This window comes from Eulemur rufifrons, chromosome 20 (assembly GCF_041146395.1).
Source record: "Eulemur rufifrons isolate Redbay chromosome 20, OSU_ERuf_1, whole genome shotgun sequence".
In the NCBI taxonomy this organism is placed as follows: Eukaryota; Metazoa; Chordata; class Mammalia; order Primates; family Lemuridae; genus Eulemur; species Eulemur rufifrons.
This window is the reverse complement of record NC_091002.1, coordinates 9,863,758-9,889,435: the sequence shown is the minus strand read 5'-3', so window position 1 is coordinate 9,889,435 and position 25,678 is coordinate 9,863,758. Positions and strand designations below refer to the sequence as shown.

General features: G+C 40.1%; 1 protein-coding gene across 4 annotated transcripts; it reads right to left on the bottom strand.

The window, feature by feature from the left end:
- Nucleotides 1–240: 240 nt before the first annotated feature.
- Nucleotides 241–25,341, bottom strand: ZNF133 (zinc finger protein 133). Of its 4 annotated transcripts, none has more exons than XM_069495538.1 (5): nucleotides 25,271–25,325; nucleotides 23,793–23,971; nucleotides 10,410–10,536; nucleotides 9,840–9,935; nucleotides 241–2,167 (listed from the first exon to the last, which is right to left on the bottom strand). In XM_069495538.1, the coding sequence occupies exons 3-5, from the start codon at nucleotides 10,528–10,530 to the stop codon at nucleotides 423–425; spliced, it is 1,962 nt and encodes a 653-aa protein (XP_069351639.1). In that variant the 5' UTR covers nucleotides 10,531–10,536; nucleotides 23,793–23,971; nucleotides 25,271–25,325; the 3' UTR covers nucleotides 241–422. The 4 variants fall into 4 exon arrangements, with proteins under 4 accessions (XP_069351639.1, XP_069351637.1, XP_069351640.1 ...); XM_069495536.1 differs by lacking the exon at nucleotides 23,793–23,971 and adding an exon at nucleotides 15,775–15,853; XM_069495537.1 differs by lacking the exon at nucleotides 25,271–25,325 and adding an exon at nucleotides 15,775–15,853 and having other exon boundaries at nucleotides 327–2,167; nucleotides 23,793–23,853.
- Between the last annotated feature and the right edge of the window lie 337 nt (nucleotides 25,342–25,678).

Below are 25,678 nucleotides of genomic sequence, written 5' to 3'. Positions count from 1 at the left end.
GACTAGAGGAAGCCACATTTTTTGGAAGATTCCCTTCCCTCCTGAACTCTCTGTATACAGTTCATAGATTCTCTCCTCAGACAAAGGACTAGACTTTCCAATAAATACACAAATGATTTAGTTCTTATGTTTTCTAAAGAAATGAATGCTGGTGGAGTAGTGGACTTAAGAGTTCAAGCTATTTATATCACTCCTTATTGCCTACCTCTGTAGGTGAGAGAATGAGGTACATAGCCAAGGTTACAGATTTTGTAAGGAAGCTAAGTTTATTAGAATAAAAGGCCACAAAACATGGAGAAGACTTAGTGTGAAGAAAGTAAACTAAGTCAAATGTCCTCTGACCACTTATAGAATGCATTTCCTTCTCCAATTCATGAAAGCATAAAAATTTTGACTGTTAGTCCTTGCCGTCATCTTCATTTTCAAAGAGGGTATAAGGGCTCAGAAGATTGCCCTGAATAGGCCTCAGGGTCAGGCTGAAGTGGCTGTCTGTGGTGGCCAGACTTCATTTTCCTGTGTCTGCTGAGGTGAGATTTCTGGCCAATGCCTTGCCCATAAGTCTTGCACATGCATGGCTTCTCCCCCTTGTGTGTCATTTGATGTAAAGTGAGGAGTGACTTTTGGATAAAGCCTTGGCCACACTCTCTGCACGCACAGGACTTCTCTTCTGAGTGTACCCGCTTATGTGTGATTAAAGCCGACTTATTGCTAAAGCCTAGGCCACACTGCCTGCACATGTAGGGCTTGTCCCTTGAGTGTTTCCTCTTGTGCCTGATGAGGCCTGCCTGGTGGCTGAAGCCTCGCCCACACTCCCGGCACACATACGGCTTCTCCCCTGAGTGTGTCCTCTGGTGTGCGATGAGGTTTGACTTCTGGCTGAAGCCTCGCCCGCACTCCTCACACACCATGGGCTTCTCCCCTGAGTGTGTCCTCTGGTGTCTGATGAGATTTGACTGCTGGCTGAAGCCTCGTCCGCAATCCTTGCACACAATGGGCTTCTCCCCTGAGTGTATGTTCTGGTGCCTGTTGAGGTGTGACTTTAGACTAAAGCCTCGCCCACACACCCCACACACATATGGCTTCTCCCCGGTGTGTGTCCGCCTGTGAGAGATGAGGGTAGAATTCTGGCTAAAGCTATGCCCACACACTCCACACACGTACGGCTTCTCCTTTGAGTGTGTCCTCTGGTGGTTGACGAGGGTTGTCCTCTGCCTAAAGCATCGCCCACACTCCTTGCAGGCATAGGGCTTCTCCCCTGAGTGTGTCCTCTGGTGGGAGATGAGATTTGATCTGTCGCTGAAGCCCAGGCCACAATCACCGCATACGATGGTCTTCTCCTCTAAGTGTGTCCTCTGGTGTCTAACGACAGCTGACTTCTGGCTAAAGCCTTTGCCACACTCCCGGCACACGTAAGGCTTCTCCCCTGAGTGTGTCCTCTGGTGTATGATGAGGTTTGACTTCTGACTGAAGCCTCGCCCGCACTCACTGCACATATAAGGCTTCTCGCCAGAGTGTGTTCTCTCATGTATGATGAGTGTTGACTTCCGGTTAAAACCCCGTCCACACTCCCCGCACACAATAGGTTTCTCCCCTGAGTGTGCCTTCTGGTGTCTGGCGAGGCTTTTCTTCAGACTGAAGCCCCTCTCACACACGCCGCACACGTAAGGCTTCTCTCCTGAGTGTATCCTCTGGTGACTGAGCAGGTTTGTCATCTTGCTGAAGCTCAGTCCACACTCTCCACAGTTGACTGTTCCAAATCCTAAGACTTCTATCCTCTTCAACAATTTGTCTGTTTCCTCAGGGTTCCCCGTCTGGGCTGGTGTGGTCTCTATCTCCACCCCTCTGATGCCATTCCGAGAGCTGACTGGCTGCTTTTGGGGTGGCCTGGGGAACGCTCCCAGAGTCCTTTTCTTTGTCCTTCCAAACAAAGGCTTGGCACCTTGTCTCTCTTGACCTTGTGCTTTATCACTCCAGGAACTTCTATTGGAGGCTTGTTGCTGCTTCTCCTCGTCCCCGGGGTGTGGATCCCCTGGCTGGACGTGACTTTCTGCACACAAGCATGTAAAGATCCAGGGGGGGTGATTACACAGCACATGCTGCACGGGGAACTTCTGACTGGACAAATCCAGAGGGAAGAAAGCACCAAGGTGGAGTTCTGGCCTTGGTTCTGTAGAGAGAAAAGTCCGAGTCAGAACTGAATCCTCAGTGGGGCCGCCTGAGCAATTCTGCCTAGTCTGATGGTGACACTTGATCTTTGTATGCTTGTATGTTCTTTGAAATGCTTACAAGCTAAGTGCTACCCAACCAAGACTTCCTTTACACGGCGTACTTTCCAGCCCAATTACTACATCTTACATATTCTATTACAATCCAGAAAATCCACTCCTAAGACCTATTCTATGTATTAGACTATAAAAGCATCAGAGGCAGTTTGGGGTATGTAAATAGGGCCAATATGGGACAGTCTCCCCTACACTACAATTACCTTCCAACTCATAAACACCACACTGATAAAAAACCATGCCCACAAATATTTTTTTTTTCTTTCAGAGACATCTAACCATAGGACTCATGTGAAAATGTCCTTATATTTTTCCCTATTTCCCTATGAGGACAAAGGGATAGACTGAGAGAACAATCATTTGGAGTGGACAGAGAACCCCTGGTGCAGGAAGCAGCGTAAGGGAGTGATTAAAGAGAAATAGGAGTCTGCCCACTCACCAACAAATATTTGTTAGAGGATTACTTTGTACCAGAATCTCTACAAGGCAATACGCTTTCAGCAATGGACAACACACACATAATCTAGACTCCTACTGACTTAAAAGATGCTCCTTCCTGCTGTCCCTGACCTAAGCCCTGTTCATTTCCATAATTAGTATAAATAAAATTTTTCCCAGAAACCAATGTAAAAGAAAAATTTTCTACTTATAGTATCTCTTGTGTAGATGTCAATATTGAATGTGTTGTTTCATCACAACTGGTTCTGGTCAGCTGAAGGCAATCAATGACCAAGCAATTTGAGAAACCAGGTATAGATCTTACAAGATCTACCTGAACACATTTTTCTTGACCAATGAACAATCAAGTTTATTAGAACTGTGTACATATCTACATTCCAGTATTATTCCATCCTATACAGAATGCTACTTTGTAATCCTAATTATAATTAGCATAATCACTCTTTCCTAACACTTAAAAATCCTGACCCTTTCCACTCAGCAAAAGTCTCAGTGAATCCTTGCCCTTTTGTGTTTGACTGCCTGGCCATATATAAGCTCAGCTTCTTTCTTCAGTAGCTCTGGTGGCCTTTGATGACAGAAGCTATTTCAGGCTTTGATGACAGTCTGGGGAGCCACCTGTTGCCCACCTCTCCCCAGCTCCAGTGCTGTGGGGCTCCTGCTGGGAAAGCATGCTTTCTCTGAACCCTTCCCTGCTCAGGATCGATTGACCAATGGTCCCTTCTAGACTGTTCCACAGCAATGACTGAACCCTGACTGCTTTCACTGAGCTCTCACTAAGTTTATTTTGTTTAATCTAGGTTGTCTGAGAGTCCACAACTTGTAACTGATTTTGTATTTCTATTTCTGGCCAGTAACTTCCTTGAGATTATGGTAACTCTGGAGTTTGGTAGAGTTTTTAGATTTGATTTGTTGGCTGTTTTTTATTCTTAAATATGATGGGAAAAGGGAAGCAATTGCTGATAATTCCTTGGTTTCCTTTCAGACATATTAGGTTACCAGGTAAGTAGGTCTTTCAGCAGAAGGAACTCCTGTGTCTGTTCTCTTTTAAGCATGATGACTATGATTTTAGCACACAGGTAATCCCCTCAACCCCCCATGGGCACCACGGCTTCTGATATGTCGACTTCTTATATAGCCTTAACTTCTGTGCCTATATATATAAAGTGGCAGGCTTCTGTTTATACTAAATATAATTCAGAATTATAGTGGCCACTTCAGAGAAATTTTAAAGTTATACAGTTTTTGGCCAGGCGCGGTGGCTCCCGCCTATAATCCTAGCACTCTGGGAGGCCGAGGCGGGTGGATCGCTCGAGGTCAGGAGTTCGAGACCAGCCTGAGCAAGAGCGAGACCCCGTCTCTACTAAAAATAGAAAGACATTATATGGACAACTAAAAATCTATATAGAAAAAATTAGTCGGGCATAGTGGCGCATGCTTGTAGTCCCAGCTACTCGGGAGGCTGAGGCAGTAGGATCGCTTAAGCCGAGGAGTCTGAGGTTGCTGTGAGCTAAGCTGACGCCACGGCACTCACTCTAGCCTGGGCAACAAAGTGAGACTCTGTCTCAACAAAAAAAAAAAAAAAAAAAAAAAAAAAAAAAGTTATACAGTTTTAACACTGATATGGAATAACAGAAGAGAAACAAAATTTCAATTCTCCATTGGTCAATCTTTTCAGTTGGTCATAAAATCGGCCATTATGTGTATACTCTCAAAACATTTAGTCTGAGGAGAGATTTAATACAACATATTACCAAATTAATGAATCAGTTTATAAAGTACTTTAAGTCTATAGGTGCTCCCATACTGATAGGTTTGGTTTATAGAGACTAATGAGCACTGATATAAATTTAAAATTTAAAAACTCAAGAATATCCAAATTAAAATAAAAATTGAACTCCCAATTATTTTAATATGCTGGCTTCTGAAGGAAATCTTTCTTGCTGCAGCTAGAGCTCTGGCTCTAAAGAAAAAACTCTAGTTAAGGTAGGGGCTTTGGTTAGTAGGTTACACTGTAAGAAAGAAGGTGAGGCATCCAGGGCTTATAAACTATGGAGGTAAAGAACTTTACTAACTGGTATGTAACTATAATGGGGGAAATCAACGTTTCTAAATACTATAAAGCCTGGAAATTAGACAGATGTAATGTCTTTTCTTTTATTTTATCAGAGTGTAAATATAGCATTAGCATAATATTCTAGTGATAGAAAACTTGGTTCACTTTCTCAAAGAAAGTTTAATCAATCTAAACCTCCAAGACTCATATACAGGTTGAGCATCCCTAATCTGAAAAGCTCCAAAATCCAAAACTTTTGGAGCACCAGTATGACATCACAAGTGGAAAATTCCACACCTGACCCCATGTGATGGGTCATAGTAAAAATGCAGGCACATAACATGGTTTATTCAGCATCCCCAAGGGAAAAATAAAATTACTTTCAGGCTATGTAGTTAAGGTATATATGAAACATAAATGTTCCTGTTTAGACTTGGGTCCCATCCCCAAGATATCTCATTACATATATGCAAATATTACAAAATGCAAAAAAATATGAAATCTTAAATACTTATAGTCCCAAGCATTTCAGATAAGGGATACTCAACCTATACTTATTTAGAAATCAGATAAGCTATTAATATTGCATTCATAAATGTTTAACATAAGGATACAGACAGTGCTGGAAATTATGAAAATCAATAGTTACTTTAAACAAAGTAACTCCAGAAATAGCATATTTTTAGGCAATTTTTTACATCAACACTGATTATGTTGCTTTTCAATTTCCAAGACCTCCTATTAAGAAATCATTATGGGCCGGGGGCGGTGGCTCATGCCTGTAATCCTAGCACTCTGGGAGGCCGAGGCGGGTGGATTGTTTGAGCTCAGGAGTTCAAAACCAGCCTGAGCAAGAGCGAGACCCCATCTCTACTAAAAATAGAAAGAAATGATCTGGACAGCTAAAAATATATATAGAAAAATTAGCCGGGCATGGTGGTGCATGCCTGTAGTCCCAGCTACTAGGGAGGCTGAGGCAGTTGGATTGCTTGAGCCCAGGAGTTTGAGGTTGCTGTGAGCTAGGCTGACGCCACGGCACTCTAGCCTGGGCAACAGAGTGAGGCTTTGTCTCAAAAAAATAAATAAATAAATAAATAAAATTAAAAAAATTAAAAAAAAAATTATGAAGATCAATAAATATTTAAACAAAAAAATTAAAAAACTAAACAATATAGAGTTCCCATGCAATAATTTTACTTATATTCTTGCCTAAACTAACATGATCACCTTATGTTAATATTAAATAAGTAAATTATTTTAGAGACTGCAAATTAAAACTTTACTGTCCATCAACACTGAATAATATACATGCTTAAAAATATGTACAATTATAGAGAATATCAATAAATAAAACAGTTTAAACCAATAAGAAAACTGGTAACTAACGGGGAATTATAATGGTGTACAATTTCTATCCTCCATATGAAAAATAATTAATTTTTGTCTTGTGTATACGCAACTTAGGAAACAAAAGCTCTATTTTTGCCTTACTATATGTATATTTTAAATTTTCAAGTGTCTCATTCTTGTGCTTTTGTGTTACCTCTTATCAGACTCCTCAGTCAAGTCAACAGGATGGTTTAAAATTCTTAATGATTATGGTAACTCCCGTTACTCCTTAAAAAAACCAATTAATTTTTAATCGACAAAAATTGTATACATTTATCATGTACATGTTTTGAAATATGTACTCATTGTGAAATCGCTAAGTCAAGATAAGTAATATCTCATATATCTATCATTTTTGTGGTGAGAACACCTAAAATCTACTGTCTTGGGAATTTTAAAGAATATGATACATTGTTATTAACTATAGTCACCATGTTGTACAATAGATCTCTTTAACGTATTCCTTCTATCTGAAATTTTGTATTATTTGATCAATATCTCCCCAACCCTCCCAGCCCTCAATTGGTAACCACCATTCTACTCTGTTTCTATGAGTTTGACTTTTTTAGATTCCACATATAAGTAAGACTGAGCAGTATTTGTTAGCTGTGACTTATTTCACTTAGCATATTATCCTCCAGATTTATCCATGCTGTTGCAAACAATCCTGTTATATTTATTTACAGTATTATATAACTGTATTAGTATTCTGATCAATGAAGTAGCCAAGACAACTCTACGCTTTTCTTGTAACTAGACAGTTCTCAGGATTCTCATATTGCCTTTCCTAAATCCAGGTCTCAAATATAGAATAATGAAACTATTAAGATTTATTTTACACCTAAAACAGAACAGTCTTTTCCTCCATTATACCTGTATTTTGGGTTTCTAAGATAGCTTCCTGGGCAACCACAAAGATTTGCTCCTTAAATTTGTAAAGCATTCTTCAGGTTTTAATTTGCTTAACACTGTTGTGAGAGCTACTATTTTTCTTTAAATTAAGGATTAAACACAAAACAGATAAATCAAAAGATAAGTTTAAACTTAAGACAATTATAGGTACATTGCTTATTAATGTAAATGTTTCAATAATTACGTATTTTTCAGGTTGAGAAAAATAAGTATTTGTGTAAATGTAAAAAGGTCTGGGTATATAGCATTTTCCCAGCCTCCTCCTGACAATTTAGAATGAACATTCAGATCAGATAATGTCACTATATCGTTTCCCTCTCTATCCAACATTCCTTCCATAGTCTTGGCTAGATGTACTTCTGCTGTCCCCTAAGAGGAAGACTTTTGTGTCTTCCTCAAGTAGATGAACAGCTTTTTCCTGTCATATGTCAAGCATTACAGAGTTGGGCAAATGTCCTTGTTTTGTAATATACCTTCCGTACCACAACCTATTAAACTTCTTTTAGGATCATCCACAGCCCTCTTTATTTCACGTCCTCCCCTGAAGACCGGATCACCTGGCTCACAACCTCCCTACCCCAGTACCTGCCACCACGTTGAGGGGGTTCTGCGGGGATGCACCATGGGCTGACATTCTAGCTTCTCAGCAACACTGACCTCACTCTTCACCAGGCACTTATATAATACTTTGGATACTGTGCACAGACATTGCACAATCTTCAAAGTCACTTCTGTGCCCATTCCCTTCTCTGATATAGCCTTTTATTCTACTTTCTGGCTCACTTTGCTCAAGCACCATGACCACCCTAGTTCCCTAACCCTCCTTGGGGCTCCAATCCATGACCTTTCTCCTTATACATCAGTTCCTCATATCTTTACTTCTTTCTTCATAAGACTGAGATCCAATGGACTTACATACCCAACTGATATTTTATGGAACTGTATATTCAGTTGAGAATCTATGGAACTACTATGAGGTCTGCACAAGGATGCTGTTATGGACTGAATTGTGTTCCCCCAAATTCATACGTTGAACCCTTAACACCCAATGTGACTATATTTGGAGATGGGGCCTTTAAAGATTTAAAGAGTAAGTGAGGTCATTAGTGGGCCCTAATCCAATGGGTCTGGTGCCCTTTTAAGAAGAGGAAGAGAGAACAGGGGTGCATTGTGAGAACAGAGAAAAGGCCATGTGAGGACACAGCAAGAAGGTGGCCATCTGTAATCCCAGGAGAGGTGCCTCAGAGCAACCAAATCTGCTAACACTGTGATCTTGGACTTCCAGCCTCCAGAACTATAAGGAAAAAAAAAGGCTAGGCACAGTGGCTCACACCTGTAATCCTAGCACTTTGGGAGGCTGAGGTGAGAGGACTGCTTGAGGCCAGGAGTTTGAGACCAGCCTGGGCAATAGCGAGAGCCCGTCTCTACAAAGAAAAACATGAAAGGCCAAAGTCCTTCTTAAAAGACAATACCACTTGGTTTGGCATAAAATGCTATCCAGCTACATGCTGCTACTTAAAAAGCAAAACACCCAAATCACATTATTTTTATTTTAACATAAAAAGATGAACAAAGGGGTACCCTGTATATCCAATGAAAATATCCTTCAAGAATGAAGGTGCGGTGGCTCACACCTGTAATCCTAGCACTCTGGGAGGCCGAGGTGGGCGGATCGTTTGAGCTCAGGAGTTCGAGACCAGCCTGAGCAAGAGCGAGACCCCATCTCTACTAAAAATAGAAAGAAATTATATGGACAGCTAAAAATATATATAGAAAAAATTAGCCGGGCATAGTGGCGCATGCCTGTAGTCCCAGCTACTCGGGAGGCTGAGACAGGAGGATCGCTTGAGCTCAGGAGTTTGAGGTTGCTGTGAGCTAGGCTGACGCCACGGCACTCACTCTAGCCTGGGCAACAGAGTGAGACTCTGTCTCAAAAAAAAAAAAAAAATTAAAAAAAAAAAAAAAAAAAAAAAAGAATGAAGGTGAAAGAAAGACACTTTCAGGAAAACAAAATATAAGAGAATACATTGCCACCTACACCACAAGAAATGCTAAATGAAGTCCTCAAGGTTGAAGAAAAATGATACGAAGGAGAAACTCAGATCTTCATGATAAAAATGAAGAGAATAGAACATGGTAAATTATCTGGATGAGTATAAAAAGACTATTTTTTCTCTTAATTAAAAAACTACATATGGAGTGTATAATACAAATGATAACTTTAGCATAAAGGATGTTGGGAGAAGGGGCTAACTGAAACTGCAATTGCAATGTTCTTATGATTTACATAAAGTGGTACCCAAATTAAGTAGAATATAAACAGTTAAGGCTATATATTATACACTATTAGGGGCAGGGGTCAGCAAACTTTTTCTTAAAAATAGTAAATAGTTTAGGCTTTAAGGGCTAAGAGGCAAAATTGAGGATGTTATATAGATATTTATATAACCATTAAAAAATGTAAAAGACATTCTTAGCTCACAGTATTTTTACAATTCCATTTCAATTTCTTGACTGGCTTTTTAAGCTTTCCTTCCCCCTCCGGACTTGTCTTCTCTCTCTAGCTCATTCAGGTTTTTTTTTGTTTTGTTTTGTTTTTCCATATTCTTGTTGATCTAAACAGCAGCCTGGGAGGAAGAAGAATACCTTCCCACCCCAGCATTTTAACAATGGCTCCTCTCTTCCAAGCCTCTGGGCTACTGACAGCCCTGGGCCCCATCTTCCCAGTGTTCTCCACTCACCTAGACAAGTGGCTGGTGGACATTTTCTCTCCTCTCTCCAAGTCTCTTTTCCTTGCTCCAGCTGGGTAATGAGTTTTGGTTTAGAAAATGGAATTCCTGCTCATAGGAAAAGAAATCAAGGTAACTGTGGGTTATAGGATCCAGGGCCCATTCAAGAATTCAGAGCCAAACTAGGTGAGCAACTTCAAAGGATGGTACAAAGACTTGAGAATAGTGGGGGCTCAGCAATGGAAGGGAGGAAGGGGGAAGGTAAACTTGGATAAGAGTACATGGATTCCACTCCACATTGAGTGGATGAACACCTCTCATTTAAAAGAAGTTAATTTAGGAAGAGAGCCCCAGCCTGGGGAAGAAGGCCTACAAATGCAGAACATGACACACATACATGTGCACACACACAAATCTATCCATTTTCAACTCTATGAAATCAGACCTTCACTGGGGAAATAGGGAACAAAATGTGTTTGCTTTGGAGTCTAATGCAAAGGCAAAGCCAAGACACAAAGCAGGATGGCTGCTTCAAACATAGCCTAAAATTCTCAGCAGTAAGATTGCAAGTCCCATGCTTACCCAGTGAAAGCAGGTTGCTGTAGTTCTCCAACATCACCTCCCTGTACAGAGTCCTCTGAGCAGGGCTCAGCAGCCTCCACTCCTCCTGGGTGAAATCCACAGCCACATCCCTGAATGCCATGTGTGCCTGTAACACAAAATCCAGCCCTGCTTACCCAGGAACCAGCTTTGCCCATGGATGTGCTCTATTCTATTCCATTGGTCTATAAGTCTATCTTTATGCCAGTACCACAGGTTGAATTACTGTTGCTTTGTAGTAAATTTTGAAATCAGGAAGTGTAGTCCTCCAATTTTGTTATTTTTTCCATGACTGTTTTAGGTATTCAGAGTCCCCCGCGATTCCATATGAACTTTAGTATGCATAATTTTTCTATTTTTGTAAAAAAGAACATTAGGATTATGACAAGGATTACACTGACTCTGTAGATTAGTTTGGGTAGTATTATATCATTTTAACACTATTAAGCTTTCCAATCTATAAACATGTGATGTCACTCCATTTATATCTTAATTTCTTTCAGCAATGTTTTGTAGTTTTCAATGTGTATGGCTTTCACCTCCTCGATTAATTCCTAAGTATTTTATTCTTTTCAATGCTGTTTTAAATGAAATTGTTTTCCTCATTTCCTTTTAGGATTGTTCATTGTTAGTGTATAGATATGCAACTGACTTTTGTATGTTGACTTTGTTCTAGTAGATTTTGTCTGTGTATGTGTAATCTTTAGAGTCTTCCACATATAAGATCCTGTTATCTGCAAACACAGATAATTTTGATTTTTCCTTTCTAATTCAGATGCCTTTTCTTTCTTTTTCTTGCCTACTTTCTCTGGCTAAAACTTCTGATACTCTGTTGACTGTAAGTAGCAAATGTGGGTATTGCTGCCTTATTCCTGATGTTAGAGCTTCACTCTTTCAGCATGGAGTATGTTAGCTGTGAGATTTTCATATATGACTTTTATGTTGCGATAGTTTCCAGTTTGTTGTTTTTAATAAAACGATGCTGATTTTTGTCAGATTCTTTTCTGCATCAATTGAAATGAGCATGTGTTTTATTCCTCCATATGTTAAAGTAACATTTTATATTCATTGATATTTTTATATGTTGAGCCATCCTTGCATTACAGGAATAAATTCTGCTTGGTCATGGTGTATAATTCTTTTAATATGTTGTTGAATTCAGTTTGCTAGTATTTTGTTGAAGTTTTTTTACATAAATATTTATAAGGGATATTTGTCTATAGTTTTCTTGTAGTATCTTTGTCTGATTTTGGTATCAGAGTAATGATGGCCTTATAGAATGAGTTAGGCGGTGCTCCCTCCTCATCAATACTTTTGGAAAAGTTTGGGAAGGACTGGTATCAGTTCTTCTCTAAATGTTTGGTAGAATTCACCAGTAAAGGCATCAGGTCTAGAAGGATTTGATTCTTTGTCAGCAGGGTTTTGATTACTGACTCAATTTCCTTATTAGTTATATGCTTGTTCAAAATTTCTATTTCTTCATGATTCAGTCTTGATAGATTTTGTGTTTCTAGGAATCTGTCCATTTCATCTAGGTTCTCCAATTTCTTGGCATATAATTCGTAATACTTTCTTTTAATCCTTTTTATTTCTGCAAAAATAAATGATCTTTTTATTTCTGATTTTAGTAATTTGAGTTTAGTAAATGTTGCTTGTTTTCTTAGTCAGTATAGCTAAATATTTGTCAATCTTTTTGAAGAAATACCTTTAAGTTTCATTGACTTTCTCTATTATTTTTCTGTTCTCTGTATTATTTGACTCTGCTCTAATGTTTATTACTTCCTTCCTTCTGCTAGCTTTGGGTTTAGTTTATTATTTTTTTTTCTAGTTCCCTAAGTCGTAAAATTAGGTTGTTCCTTGGAGACTTTTTTTTTGAGACAGAGTCTCACTCTGTTGCCCAGACTAGAGTGCCGTGGCGTCAGCCTAGCTCACAGCAATCTCAAACTCCTGGGCTCAAGTGATCCTCCTGCCTCAGCCTCCCAAGTAGCTGGGACTACAGGCATGTGCCACCATGCCCGGCTAATTTTTTCTGTATAGTTTTAGTTGTCCAGCTAATTTCTTTCTATTTTTAGTAGAGACAGGGTCTCGCTCTTGCTCAGGCTGGTCTTGAACTCCTGAGCTCAAATGATCCACTCGCCTCGGCCTCCCAGAGTGCTAGGATTACAGGCGTGAGCCACCGTGCCTGGCCATAACCTTTTTTGATTTAAAGTCTATTTTTTCTGGTATTCGTATAGCCACTCTCACTCTTTGGTTAATATTTGCATGAAACATCTTTTCCATCCTTCACTTCCTTTTCTTAAATTAATTTTTTCTATATATTTTTTTTTTAATAGAGATGTGGTGTCACTCTTGCTCAGGATGGTCTCAAACTCCTGAGCTCAAGCGATCCTCCCACCTTGGCCTCCCAGAGTGCTTGCATTACAGGCATGAACCACCACTTCCGGCCCCATCCTTCACTTTCAAACTACTTGTGCTTTTGGATCTAAAATGAGTCTCCTATAGATAGCATATAGCTGAATCATGTTTTGGTGTTTTTCTCTCCACTATGCCAAATTCTGTCTTTTGATTGGAGAGTTTAATCCATTTACATATAAAGTAATTACTAATAAGGAGAGACTTGCATCTGCCATCTTGCTTTTTATTTCCACATGTCTTGCAGCTTTTTGTCCTTCATCTCCTGTAGTACTGTCTTCTTTTATCTTTAGGTGTTTTTTGTTTTTTTTTTGGGTGCAACTTTTAAATTCCCTCTTCATTTCCTTTTCTATGTATTCTATAACAATTTTCTTTGTGGTTATCAATGGGATTATATTTATTATCCTAAAGTTAAAAAACCCCCTAATTTGAATTTATTAGCTTAACTTCAATACAAATAAAAACTTCGTCCTTATAGAGCTCCATCCTATCTCCAGTCAGTTATTGATGTCGTAAAATTATATCTTTATGAATTATGTGGTCAAAACCATTTTTTTTAATGCAGTAGTCTCCTAAGTCATGTAGAAAAGAAAAAGTTACAACCAAAGTTATAAAGAATTACTAGCTTATATTACTACCTATGTATTTAGCAGAGAACTTTATTTCAGCAGAGAACTTTATTTTTTCAGATGCCTTCTAGTAATTGCCTATTGTCCTTTCATTTCATTTCAAAGACTCTTGTTTGTATTCCTTGCAGGGCAGATCTAGTGGTAATGATCTCCATTGGCTTTTGATTATCTGAGAATGTCTTAATTTTCTCTTAGTATTGAAGGGCAGTTTTGTCAGATATAGGATTCTTGATTGGCAGTTTTTATTTTATTTTAGCACTTTGAATATAATCAATCCATTGCCTTCTGGACTCCAAGATTTCTGATGAAAAATCTGCCGATAATCTTTTTGAGGATCCCTTGTATGTAATGAGCTGCTTTTCTCTTGCTGCTTTCAAAATTCTCTGTCACCTTTGGCTTTTGATGGCATGATTATATATTGTGTCTTTTTTTGTTTTTTAGACAGAGTCTCACTCTCTTGCCTAGGCTAGAGTGCCGTGGCGTCAGCCTAGCTCACAGCAACCTCAAACTCCTGGCTAAAGCGACCTCCGGCCTCAGCCTCTCAAGTAGCTGGGATTACAGGCATGCGCCACCATGCCCGGCTAATTTTTTCTATATATATTTTTAGTTGTCCATATAATTTCTTTCTATTTTTTTAGTAGAGACGGAGTCTCACTCTTGTTCAGACTGGTCTCAAACTCCTGAGCTCAAACAATCCACCTGCCTCGGCTTCCCAGGGTGCTAGGATTACAGGCGTGAGCCACCGCTCCAAGCCTATATTGTGTCTTGATGTGGGTCTCTTGAGTTTTTTCTACCTATAGTTCACTGAGGTTCTTGGATGTTTACATTCAAGTCTTTCATCAAAATTGAGAAGTTTTGGGCCATTATTTCTTCAAATAATTTCTCTGTCCCTTTCTCCTTCTCTTCTCCCTCTGGGAATCCCACAATGTATAGCTGATCCACTTGCTAGTATCCCACAGGTCCCATAGGCTCTGTTTACTTTTCTTCAGTCTTTTTCTCTGTGTTCTTTAGACTTGATCACTTCAATTGTCGTATCTTCAGGTTTGCTGATACTTGTCTGTTCAAATCTGCTTCTGAATCCCTCTCATGAACTTTTCATTTTAGTTATTGTGCTTTTCAGCTCCAGAATTTTTTTATTTTTAGGTTTTCTGTCTCTTTATTGATGTTTCCATTTGGTTCTTACAGTGTTTTCTTGACTTTCTCCACATCTTCCTTTAGCCCTTTAAATAAGCTATTTTAAAGTCTTTGTCTAGTAAGTTCACTATGTATCTGGCCTTTCTCAGGGATGTCTATTGATTTTTTTTCCCCCCTTTGAATGGGCCATACTTTCCTGTTTCTTGGTATGCCTTGTGATTTTTGTTGAAAACTGGACACTTAAATCCTATAATGTGGCAACTCTGGAAGTCAGAGTCTCCCTTTTGTTTGTATTTTTGTTTTTTAAAAATTGATGTAGGGTGTCTCCACGCTAGGGATCAGCCTGAGGTGTAAACTTAAGGTCTTCTCAGGTGTTTTCTGTGCCTGCGCCTTTCCATGAGTAGGCACAGTGACTTTCTAAATTCCCCCATCTATGCAGTTCCTTTTGAATGTCCTAGTCCTAAAATGCCTGGCTCTCAAAAGGGGAAAAAAGGAAAAATTAAGGGGGGCAGGGAATAGGCTTTGGCTCCTTAAATCCCCTAAAAGCTACTTCAGCCAGTGGGGGCTCAAACAACAGTGAATCACCTCTGTAATCACAAATAGCTATCAGTGATCAGAACATAGATTCTCAATATTTGCAGTAAAGGGTCCTTATTGCCCACCCTGTCTCCCACAAGCCATGTGCAAGCTGCTCCAGGAACACATGCATGTCTGCCTGCCATAGGGCTGACAGGGTCAGGGATAAGTAGCTGCTAAGGTACTAAGACCTGAAATTAACTGTGATTTATCTCTATGTATTCCCCTGGAAGCTACAAGCCTTCAACTAGACTCCAGAGTTCCAAAATAGGTACACCTAACAGGATCTGCCAGTACAATTGTGGTCTAGGTGGAGAGAGAGATTCCTGGATCTTACTATTCCCTTATTGTGATGTTACTCTCAGCCAGTAGAAGTTTTGAAGCTGAACAAAGGAATGTTGACTCTATCTTGTACTGTAGACTTGTGTGTTATTTAGAAGGTTGAGCAGAGAGCAATGCTGAGGGAAGGCTGCAGGTAAAATGACTCACACCTCTAGAATTGAAGTTGGACTCTGATAGGTATAGTAAGGCAGTCAGGGCAAGAGAAGGGATGTGTCCATCCTGTGACAGCCAGTATGGATACAGGAAACACTCACCATTCCCCTGGCTCTCCGGGACCCTGTGGCCTTTTTTTCCTGGTCCCCCTAAAGAAGGATGATATCTCAGAAGGTAGATCTGGGTAAGGAAAACAGAAATGAGAGGGTGTCAGGTAGAAATGCTCTCCCTATGAGTGAGGCAAGGACTGCTCTTTAACTCCACAACTGGTGGAGCAGCAGCATGATGGGGAGTGTAAAAAGGAAAAGGTATCCCTTGGAAACAGCAAGGTAAAGGGAAAAACAAGCAAAAGAGAGAAATTCAGGGTCTTGCAAAACAAGAGATTAAAAAAAAAAAATCAAGGCATACACAACCTCTCCTTCCCCAGCAATTCTATAAAAAAATGGTATTTTGCTACAGTGACAGAAGAGTTTTCTTGAACTAGAAAAATCTCAATAGCCAGGCCTGGTAGCCATGCCTATAATCCAAGTGACTCAGGAAGCTGAGGCAGGAGGATCCCTTGAGCCCAGGAGTTTGAGGCTCCAGTGAGCTATAATCATGTCACTGTACTCCAGTGTGGGCAATAGAGTAAGATCTTATTTCTAAAAGATAAAAATAAAAATCTCAAAAACACTAGAATGTGACAGTTCTGTTTACAGAAATGCAGATGCAAACAGTCATCTACCAAAAAAAAAAAAGAGAATCCAAGCAATTTACCTAAAGAAAATTCCGTAAAAAAAATGCCAGGCGTGGTGGCTCATGCCTGTAATCCTATTCTGGGAGGCCGAGGCGGGTGGATCCTTTGAGCTCATGAGTTCGAGACCAGCCTGAGCAAGAGCGAGACCCTGTCTCTAAGAAATTATATGGATAGCTAAAACTATATATGGAAAAAATTAGCCGGGTATGGTGGCTCATGTCTGTAGTCCCAGCTACTCGGGAGCCTGAGGCAGGAGGATCACTTGAGCCCAGGAGTTTGAGGTTGCTGTGAGCTAGGCTGATGCCACAGCACTCTAGCCCGGGCAACAGAATGAGACTCTGTCTCAAAAAAAAAAGAAAAGTTCCCTGATCATCACCTAAATACAAATCTGGGAACGACACCAATTGGACATCAGACTGAGGTGGGGGGTGGGGGAGGGGATGGGGGTATGCCTACACAATGAGTGCATTGCGCACCGTTTGGGGAGTGGTAACACTTGAAGGTGCTGACTCGGGAAAGGGGGGGTGGTGAAAAAAAAAATGAAACTATTGTTTTTAACTTGCACTGTTCACTTAATAATTTATCATGAATATTTCCCATATTATTTCATATCATTGTACAAGAAATAATGTATACATTATGAGGACATACTGTATCTAACAAGATATACTGTTAGACTCTTTGATTCTGTAAAATTAAATTGAAACAAAAAAAAAAACACAAAAAAAAAAAAGAAAAGAAAAAGAAAAAGAAAATTCCATAAAAAAAAAAAATGGTGAGAAAGAAAAACAAAATTATAACAAAACCGTAACTCCAATCTAAATTAAATATCTTCAAACATTTAGAAATATGAGATATCATCTTGAATCAAAAATTCAAACACTAAGAATAGAAATGGACAAAAAAGTGAAGAAACAAAGTGAGGTTTGAATGAACTTCTGAAAGAAATAAAAAAAAAGACAATATTATGTGAGAAATGAAGACTGAATTCCAAGACACCCAAGGAAAAATAGATTGAAATCAAAACATGATGGACACTTAAGAATAACCAGAAAACAACTTAAGGCAATAAAAATGAAATAAACAATTAAAGAGGATCAGAAAGAGAGTAGAATGGAAACCAAAGAAGAAATAATATTCATATAATTGCAGTTCCTGAAGAAAAACCCCAAAACAATGGAAGAGAACTAATATTTAACAGTATAATGTAAGAAAACATTTCAAAAACAGATGACCTGAATCTAAATATGAAAGGGGCTATGGGATATGAGGGAAAAGCTGATTCATAACCACCAACTCCAAAACATCCACTAGAAAAACTATTCGACATTAAAGAACAACAACAAAAATCTGAAGTGACTCCAAGCAAAAAATACAAGAATTCCTTTAGATTTTTCAAAATCATAGTTTAACTGTTACACATTGCTGGTGGGAAAGTAAAATGGTAAAGCCACAAAACAGTATGGTGGTTGCTCGAAAAATTTAAAATATAATTATCATATGATCCACCAATTCCATTTCTGGCTAAATACACAAAAATACTAGAAGGAGGACATGAAACAAATTATTTGTATACTCATGTTTATAATAGCGTTATTCACAATAGCCAAAAGGTGGAAACAACTGAAGGGTCCATCAATGGATGAATGGATAAACAAAAAGTGGTATGTGTGTGTATATACAGCCTTAAAAAAGAAGGAAATTCTGACACATACTACAACATGGATGAACCTTTAAGACATTATGCTCAGTGAAATAAACTAGAAATAAACGGACAAATTATCATTTGATTACATTCATATGAGGTACCTAGAATAGTTAAATTCATAGAAAATAGAATGGTGACTGAGATGGCTGGGGCAAGGGAAAGTGGGGAGTTACTGTTTATGGGTATGGGTACGAAGTTTCAGTTTGGGAAGATGAAAAAATTTCTAGAGGTGGACAGTGGTAATGATGTACAACAATGTGAATGTACTCAATGCCACTAACCTGTTCACTCAAAAATGGTCAAAATGGTCAATTTTATGTTCTGTATATTTACCACAAAGAAAAAAAAAGTCTGGACAAAAAATTATTCAAAACCAGACACTGCAGAAGAAACTTCAGCAAAAAGACTGATATGAGCATTTAATATACATAATTGCAGATATATTACAAAAAGGGGAAGAAAAAAGAGGTGCAAAATACACGCTAAGTTATACAGCTTTATGTCTTGATAATGTTGAAACGCCACTAAAATAGAAGAGAAAGGAGAAGAGGAAAGTAGAAAAAATTTGCTGAATGTTGCATACATAATAGGTGAGAATTAAAGGGAACAAACAAAATGAAATTACAAACTCCTAAAAAATAATGATAATGAAAACACTATATATGTGTGGGATTTATTTTAAACAGTGAGGTGAGGAAAATTATAGGTTTAAATACTTTTCCAAAAAAAAAAAAATCAGAATAAATTAAATTTCTAGCTCCAAGAGCTAGTAAAATTAAGTAATCCAAAAGAAAGCACAAAGAAGGAAACAATAGAAATGAAAGCAGAAATTAATGAACAGAAAACAGTAGATATAATAAATCAAATCCTAGTTTCTAAAAAAAAAAAAAAAAAAAAACCAACAAAATAAACACTAGCTAACTTAAGCAAGAAAGGAAAGAAAGCATAAATATTCAAAATAAGTAATGACATGCCAGTCTACTTCTGACTTGAAAAATAAAGAAAAAAAAAAAAAGAAAAATAAGTAATGACAAAGGGGAAATAACTACTGAATCACCAAAAAACAATTTTTAAAAAGTCATGTAAGACCAATTTGCAGAGCTCTATACAAATAAGTCTTTAGACCAAGATAAAGTGAATAACTTCCAAAGAAACATAATTTACCAAAATTTACCCAAGATGATTACAATGAAATTCCACTAAACCTTCAAACCAGATAGTCCAATGCTCTAAATACTGTCCCCAGAGCACTGAAAAATGAAAAAGAAGTCCTCATTCTTTTTATAAAGCAAGTATAACACTGGGACCTAAACTTGATGATAGTTCAAAAAGGAAAATTATAGATTATCACTTATAAATATGGAAAAAAATTCTAAATTAAATATTAGTGAAGTGACTTTAACACCACAATAACAAAATATTTCACTGTGACAAAGTGAAATTTACCCAGGAATGCAAGACCAGTTCAGTTTTAGGAAATCCATTATTATAAAAAGCCATATGAAGAGGTCTAAAGGATAAAAAACAAAAAACAAGAAAATTCAAGGATATAGGATTGATGGATTTTTAAAACTCTTTATTTTGAACTAATTTTTCACTTACAGAGAAATTGCAAAAATATCAATTCCCATATACCTTTCACACAGCTTTTGCTGATGTTAACATGTTAGAAAACCGTAAGTACAATGATCAAAACCAGGAAATTAACATTGACACAATACTATTAACTAAACTATAGATCTTAATCAAATTTTGCCAGTTTTTCCACTTATGTACTCTTCCTGGTCCGAGATCCAACTGAGGTTTCCACATTGCATTTACTTGTCATGTAACTTTAACCTCCTTCAATCTGTGACAGATCCTCTGTCTTTTCTTGTTTTTTTGTGAACTTGATGCTTTTGAAGAATATCCTTCAATTTTGGTTTGTCTGATGTTTTTTCACGATTAGAATGGGGTTATTTCATTTTTTCATTAGAATATCTCAGATGATGTGATATTGTGTCCTTTTCAGCACACCACCTCAATGAGTTCATGATACTGATATGTCTCATTATTGGCTATGTTAACCTTGATCTTGACCACTTGGTTAAGGTGGTGTCTGTTGGGTTTCTCCACAGTAAAGTCACCATATTTCCCTTTATAATTAATAAATATCTTGGGAGAAATATTTCAAGATTATACAAATACCCTATTTCTCTTCAAACTTCCATCCACCGACTTTAGCGCATGTTTATGGAGCCTGTCTGCAACAGGTATTATTGTGATGTCTTCCAAATGACAATGTTCTATTTCCCTCTTTCATTTTAAATTCATTAATTAGAATTCTTCTGTAAGCAAAAGCTATTCAGTCTCCCTATTTATTTATATTCAGTTATTTATATCAGTATGGATTCATATCTTATCAGTTATATCGTCACTGTTTATTTTGCTGTTAAAATTATTCCAGCTTTAAGCTTTAGGAGCTCCTTCAGGTTGGCTTTGTTCCTGCTTTAACCAATAAATGTGACACAGGTGACACGGTGCCAGTTACAGACTTAAGTCTTAAGAAGGCTAGACAGCTTTCACTCTTGGAAGCCCTAAGATAACCACGTAAGTTCAACTACCCTGCTGGAGAGACCATGCAGAGCGGCAGAGGCCATGACGCTACATGAAGAGAATGAGGCCTGGCTGTCTTAGCTGACTCCAGCCTTCCAGCCAACTCACTAAAGTGCCAAATATGTGAGGGAACCATCTTGCACATATTCCAACCCAAGGGAGTCCCCAAATGACTGCAGCAATAGTGAGATCTATAACTTATACAGAGCAAGGACTGCGCAGCTGATGCGAGTAAACCCAAAGAACTGTGAGAGATTATAACATGGCTGTTCTTCTAAGCCACTAAGTTTTAGGGTGGTTTGCTGTACAGCAATCAATAACCAGAACCCTTCCAGACACACTGTGCCTTCTCTCTCTTCTGCTTTCTTAATGACAAAGCATCTTCCCTATCATCCATGCAGTGACTTAGTCCCATGACTACTTTCCCCTACCTTCCATATCAAACCAATTACCAAGACTGACTGATTCCATCTCTGTGAACTCTTTCAATTCCTCCCCACCCCTACACCAGTTGGGGTTCTAGGGCAATGGCAGGAGCTTTGTGACAGTCTCTGCAGACCATTTTCCAACATTCCAGTCTGCCTCACCCATTACTCCCAGAATTAGCTCTATATACACAAGTCTGGGTTATTCCTTCATTCAGCAAACATTTATTAAGCTCCTACTGTGTGACACATACTACTATAAACCTGGGGGATACAAAAGTGAACAAAGACAAAAACACCTGCCCTCACTGACATGGAAGTCTAGAGGAGGAAGATGGACATATTACATGAATCAATAGGACACAGAGTATATCAGAAAGTGATGAGTGATATAAAGAGAAATAAAGCAGGGAAGCAGAAAAGTAGGTTTTGGAATTTTCAATAGGGTGGTTTGGGAAGGCCTCTCTGAGGTGACTGAGTAACAATCTGAAGGACGGGGGGAGTAACCAAGTGGACAGCTCTGAAAAGAACATCTCAGGCAGCAGGACAGGCAGAGCAAAAGTCCTGATGCAACATTCAGGTTGGTGTGATCAAGGAACAGACAGTTCACTGGGGTTGGTGTGGCGTAACCAAGACAGAGTGGTGGAGATGAAATCCAAGAGTAAATGTAGGGAGATCAGACCTAGCTTTGTAGGACACTGGTTTTGACTTTGGTTAGGATGAGAAGCCACTGGAGGGTTTTGAGCAAACGCATGACATGATTTGATTTACATTTTAAAAGATCTCTCCAGTTGCTGTACTGATTAATATACCTTAGGGGGACACAGGAAGAAGCAAAGAGACCACTCAGGGGCTATGATCATCCAGGTGAGATAGTGCCTGGACCATGGTGAAGACAGCAGGGGTTGGAGATTGCTAGAGTCCAGATTTGCTTAGTGTGAATGGGGCATAAGAACAAGAAAGGAATCAAGGATGACTCCAAGGTTTTCAGCCTGAGCAATCTGAAGGAAGGAGTTGCCAAGTCTCTGCTCCCTTTTAGAGCTAACCTCCTTGAAAGAATTATCTATACTCCACTGAGGCAGAACACGTTCTGGGAAGATGATCAGAGTTCGAGGTTTGGGATGCCCATCAGATGTACAAGTAGAAATGTGAAGAAGACAGTAGGAGACTGGGATGTGGAGTCGAAGGCAGAGATCTAGGCCGAGTCTCAGACAGATGGCATTTAAAGACTTGAGAGTAGACAAGACCACCGAGGAGACAGTACAGCTGAAGATGAGAGGTCTAAGAACTAAACTGGCGCCTTCCACAGTGGAAGTTTGGAGGAAGAGGAGGAGCTAGAAAAGGAGTGAGAGGAGGCAGGAGGAAAACCAGGAAGACCTGGAAATCAAGAGCAACCACATGAAAGGGTGTATTAAGGAGGAAATAAGCAACTATGTAAAATGTTGCTAAGAACTAACTGGGGCCTTTGGCCACAGGGAGAACACTGGTGACTTTGACAAGGATATTTTTTGGTGGGTAGAACTGAAAAGCCTTATAGAAATGTCTAAAAGACAATGGCAAGATGGCAACGACAACAGCAAGTACAGATAATTCTTTCAAGGAGTTGAGCTCTAAAAGGGAGGAAAAGCAAAGCAAGACTATGGAAAAGAGACAGGAAGCTCGGGGAGTACAGGAATGGAGACAAAGGGAAGGAAAAGGAATCAAGGAGTATGTACAGGTGGAACTGAGAGGACACAGCAGCCAATGAAATGGGAGGTATATCTGGAAACAACCAGGATGCAAGGAAAATACAGAGGCCCAGCTTGTATCAAGTTAGACAGCTGTTAATGCAGATCAGCAAGGTCAGAAGAAATAGGAGGAGAGAGGGGCAGAGACAGAGAAAACTATCATGTTGTTTCCAGATACTTCTCCCTCTCCTGCCTCTGACCAGGGCTGTTCTGACTGGGGAAAATGGAATTTTTTAAACAATTGGGGAGAAGCCAGGTGTGGTGGCTCACACCTGTAATTCCAGTACTTTGGGAGAATGAGGCGCGAAGATCGCTTGAGTCTGGGAGTTGGAGGCTGTAGTAAGCTATGATGACGCTACTGCACTCCAGCCCAAACAACAGAGTGAGACCCTGTCTCAAAATAACTAACTAACTAAATAAAAATAAACAATTGGGGAAAATTGAATATGGGCTGCATATTAAATCAGGTTAGTTATTAATTTTGTTGGATGTAACAGTGAAATTGTGATTACGTTAAAACAAAAAGTCCTTTTGTGTGAGAGATGCCTATTGGAGTATGCACAGGTGAAATAATATAACTGGGATTTGCTTAACTACTCTATCAGGGAAAAGAGTAAGGAAGGGCACTGGAAGACAAAAGAACAGAATGATGACAACTTCATAGTACCGGCCGAACCCTGGGAATGAGCAGGGTTGAACAAACACTGACAGAAGGAAAGTAGGGGCAAGGATGGAGATATAATAAATGAGAGCATGAGGCCTCAAAAATATTCCTTGTGAAAACTGTCACCCTTAGAATAGGCTTGTTTTCCTAGGGGAACCAGCTAGGACTCTGATCCCTGGATGGGACATCGTAGGACACAGATGTCCAACTTGAGCAAAGGAAACCCATTCATGGTTGGAAATGCAAAAGGTAAGTGGCACCCACCTGCGGCTGGGCTGTCAGGAGCCCAGGAGGCTCCCCTTCCCCAGCAGGCAGTCCTCTCTGGGCAGGCAGGGGCCACAGGAGGCAGAACAAGAACCAAAAAGTGTTCAGGAAAGTCAATGGAAATCCTCAAGCTCCAGCAGAGTAGCGCTTCTTCTTCCTTAATGGCATCAGGAATGGACCTGTCACAGAAAAAAAACTAGGAAAGAACTGTGGGCAGCTTCCTGAGAACAGAGTTGGAATATAGGCAGAGAACCCAGCCTGTCCTGACATGCTGTAGACTCTCAGCATGAGGTGATCCTTTCTGTGCCTACTATTAATAATGAAAGGTAACAATTACTGAGCACTTAGTATTTATTAATACTAGAAGCTGTTCCAGGCACTGTATGAGTTTTACCTATTCTATCCTTGCAATAACTCAGTGTATCATCCTCATTTTACAGACGAGAAAATTGAACCACAGTAAGGTCAGCCACTTGCTCAAGGTGATACTGCTACAAAGTGAGGGAGCCTAGAGGAAATCTGGCTGTGGAGACCATGCTCACAAACAGTGAGGGCAATGATGGTGAACCTCTGGGGATTGTAAGGATTCTCTTCCTGTCCACTTTGAGATGAATCAAGATTGGTCAAGAGGTTGTAAGTGTTGAATCTGGAAGATAGAGATTTGATCTATGGAATTCTATCTACTTCTGGCTGTTTAAAATTTTCCTGAAATAAAAATTTAAATGGAACTTAAAATCTCAAAGTTTGGCCATACCACAAACATGGGAATCCATGATTCTTGCGATCAGTGACAGTTCTGGAACCTTTTAAAACTTGTCCAGTGGGCCCCAGCCCGACCTCTTCCTCCAAGCCCTGAACCCAGGGGCGACCAGCCCAGTTGAGACCCTAAGATCGCCTAAAATGGTCACCTCAACCCAGTCCAAGTCCAACCCCAACCCCGGCTTGTTTGGCCAAGTCACCTCGCTCCACCCCCAAAAGCAGAGAGGTTGTTAGGCCAGAAGATGATCAGCTGCTAACAGACCAAGCCCTGGGGACACATGGCCACAGGGACAGTCCCCACTCCACCACCAGGGAAATATCTGACAGCCAAAATCTCCCCCTTATTCAATCCCCGAAAACCCGGGTATGTGTAGCATGAGCTACCCCCTCCCCCCCCACCCCGGCCGAAAACCGCAATTTCAGCCAAGGCCAAACCTGTCCCCAAGAACCCTAGGACAGAAAGCCCGAGCCCCGCACCCACCACCACTCTGCTTCACAAATGAGCTTCACTCAACTCTCTCGGAGATGAGCGCCCACACCCCTAAAATAAGACATCCGGGAGGGCACGGCCTGAGCCATGCCAGCACGTCCCCCCCGCCCCCCGCGCCATCCCCAGGGTCCCCAGGCTCAGCCCATAGACCAGCCGGCCTTTTAGGACCTTCCCTTCCGCGCGGAAAAGGGTACGACTGCAACAAGGATCCCGCGGGGGCCTCACTCACCAGCGCCCCCAAAGAACAAGGGCTCGTTCCAGCCACCGGCTGAGGACCTCCTCCACCACCACCAATCCTCGGCACGGCGCCGGGACCACAGCTCCCAGGATGCTCGGCGCAACCAGAAGCGCACTGACAGCCGGCAGTTCCCATTGGCCTCCGACGATCCGTTCCTGGGTAACGTGCTCTGTCACCTGGAGAACGGCCACTGTGGCACCTGGATTTCCCCCTTTTTTTCTTAAAACCACATGCATAAAACACCTAGAGGCTCCGGTGAAGCTCATCGCCCTACTATGACCCTCTCTCCGAACGCCTCTGCCTCCAAGACTACAAAGACTACACTCCCCAGGGACCCCTGCCGGTGACTTCCGCATCCTCCCCGCCCGCCCCTCGGCGCGCAGAAATGACGTGGGAGGG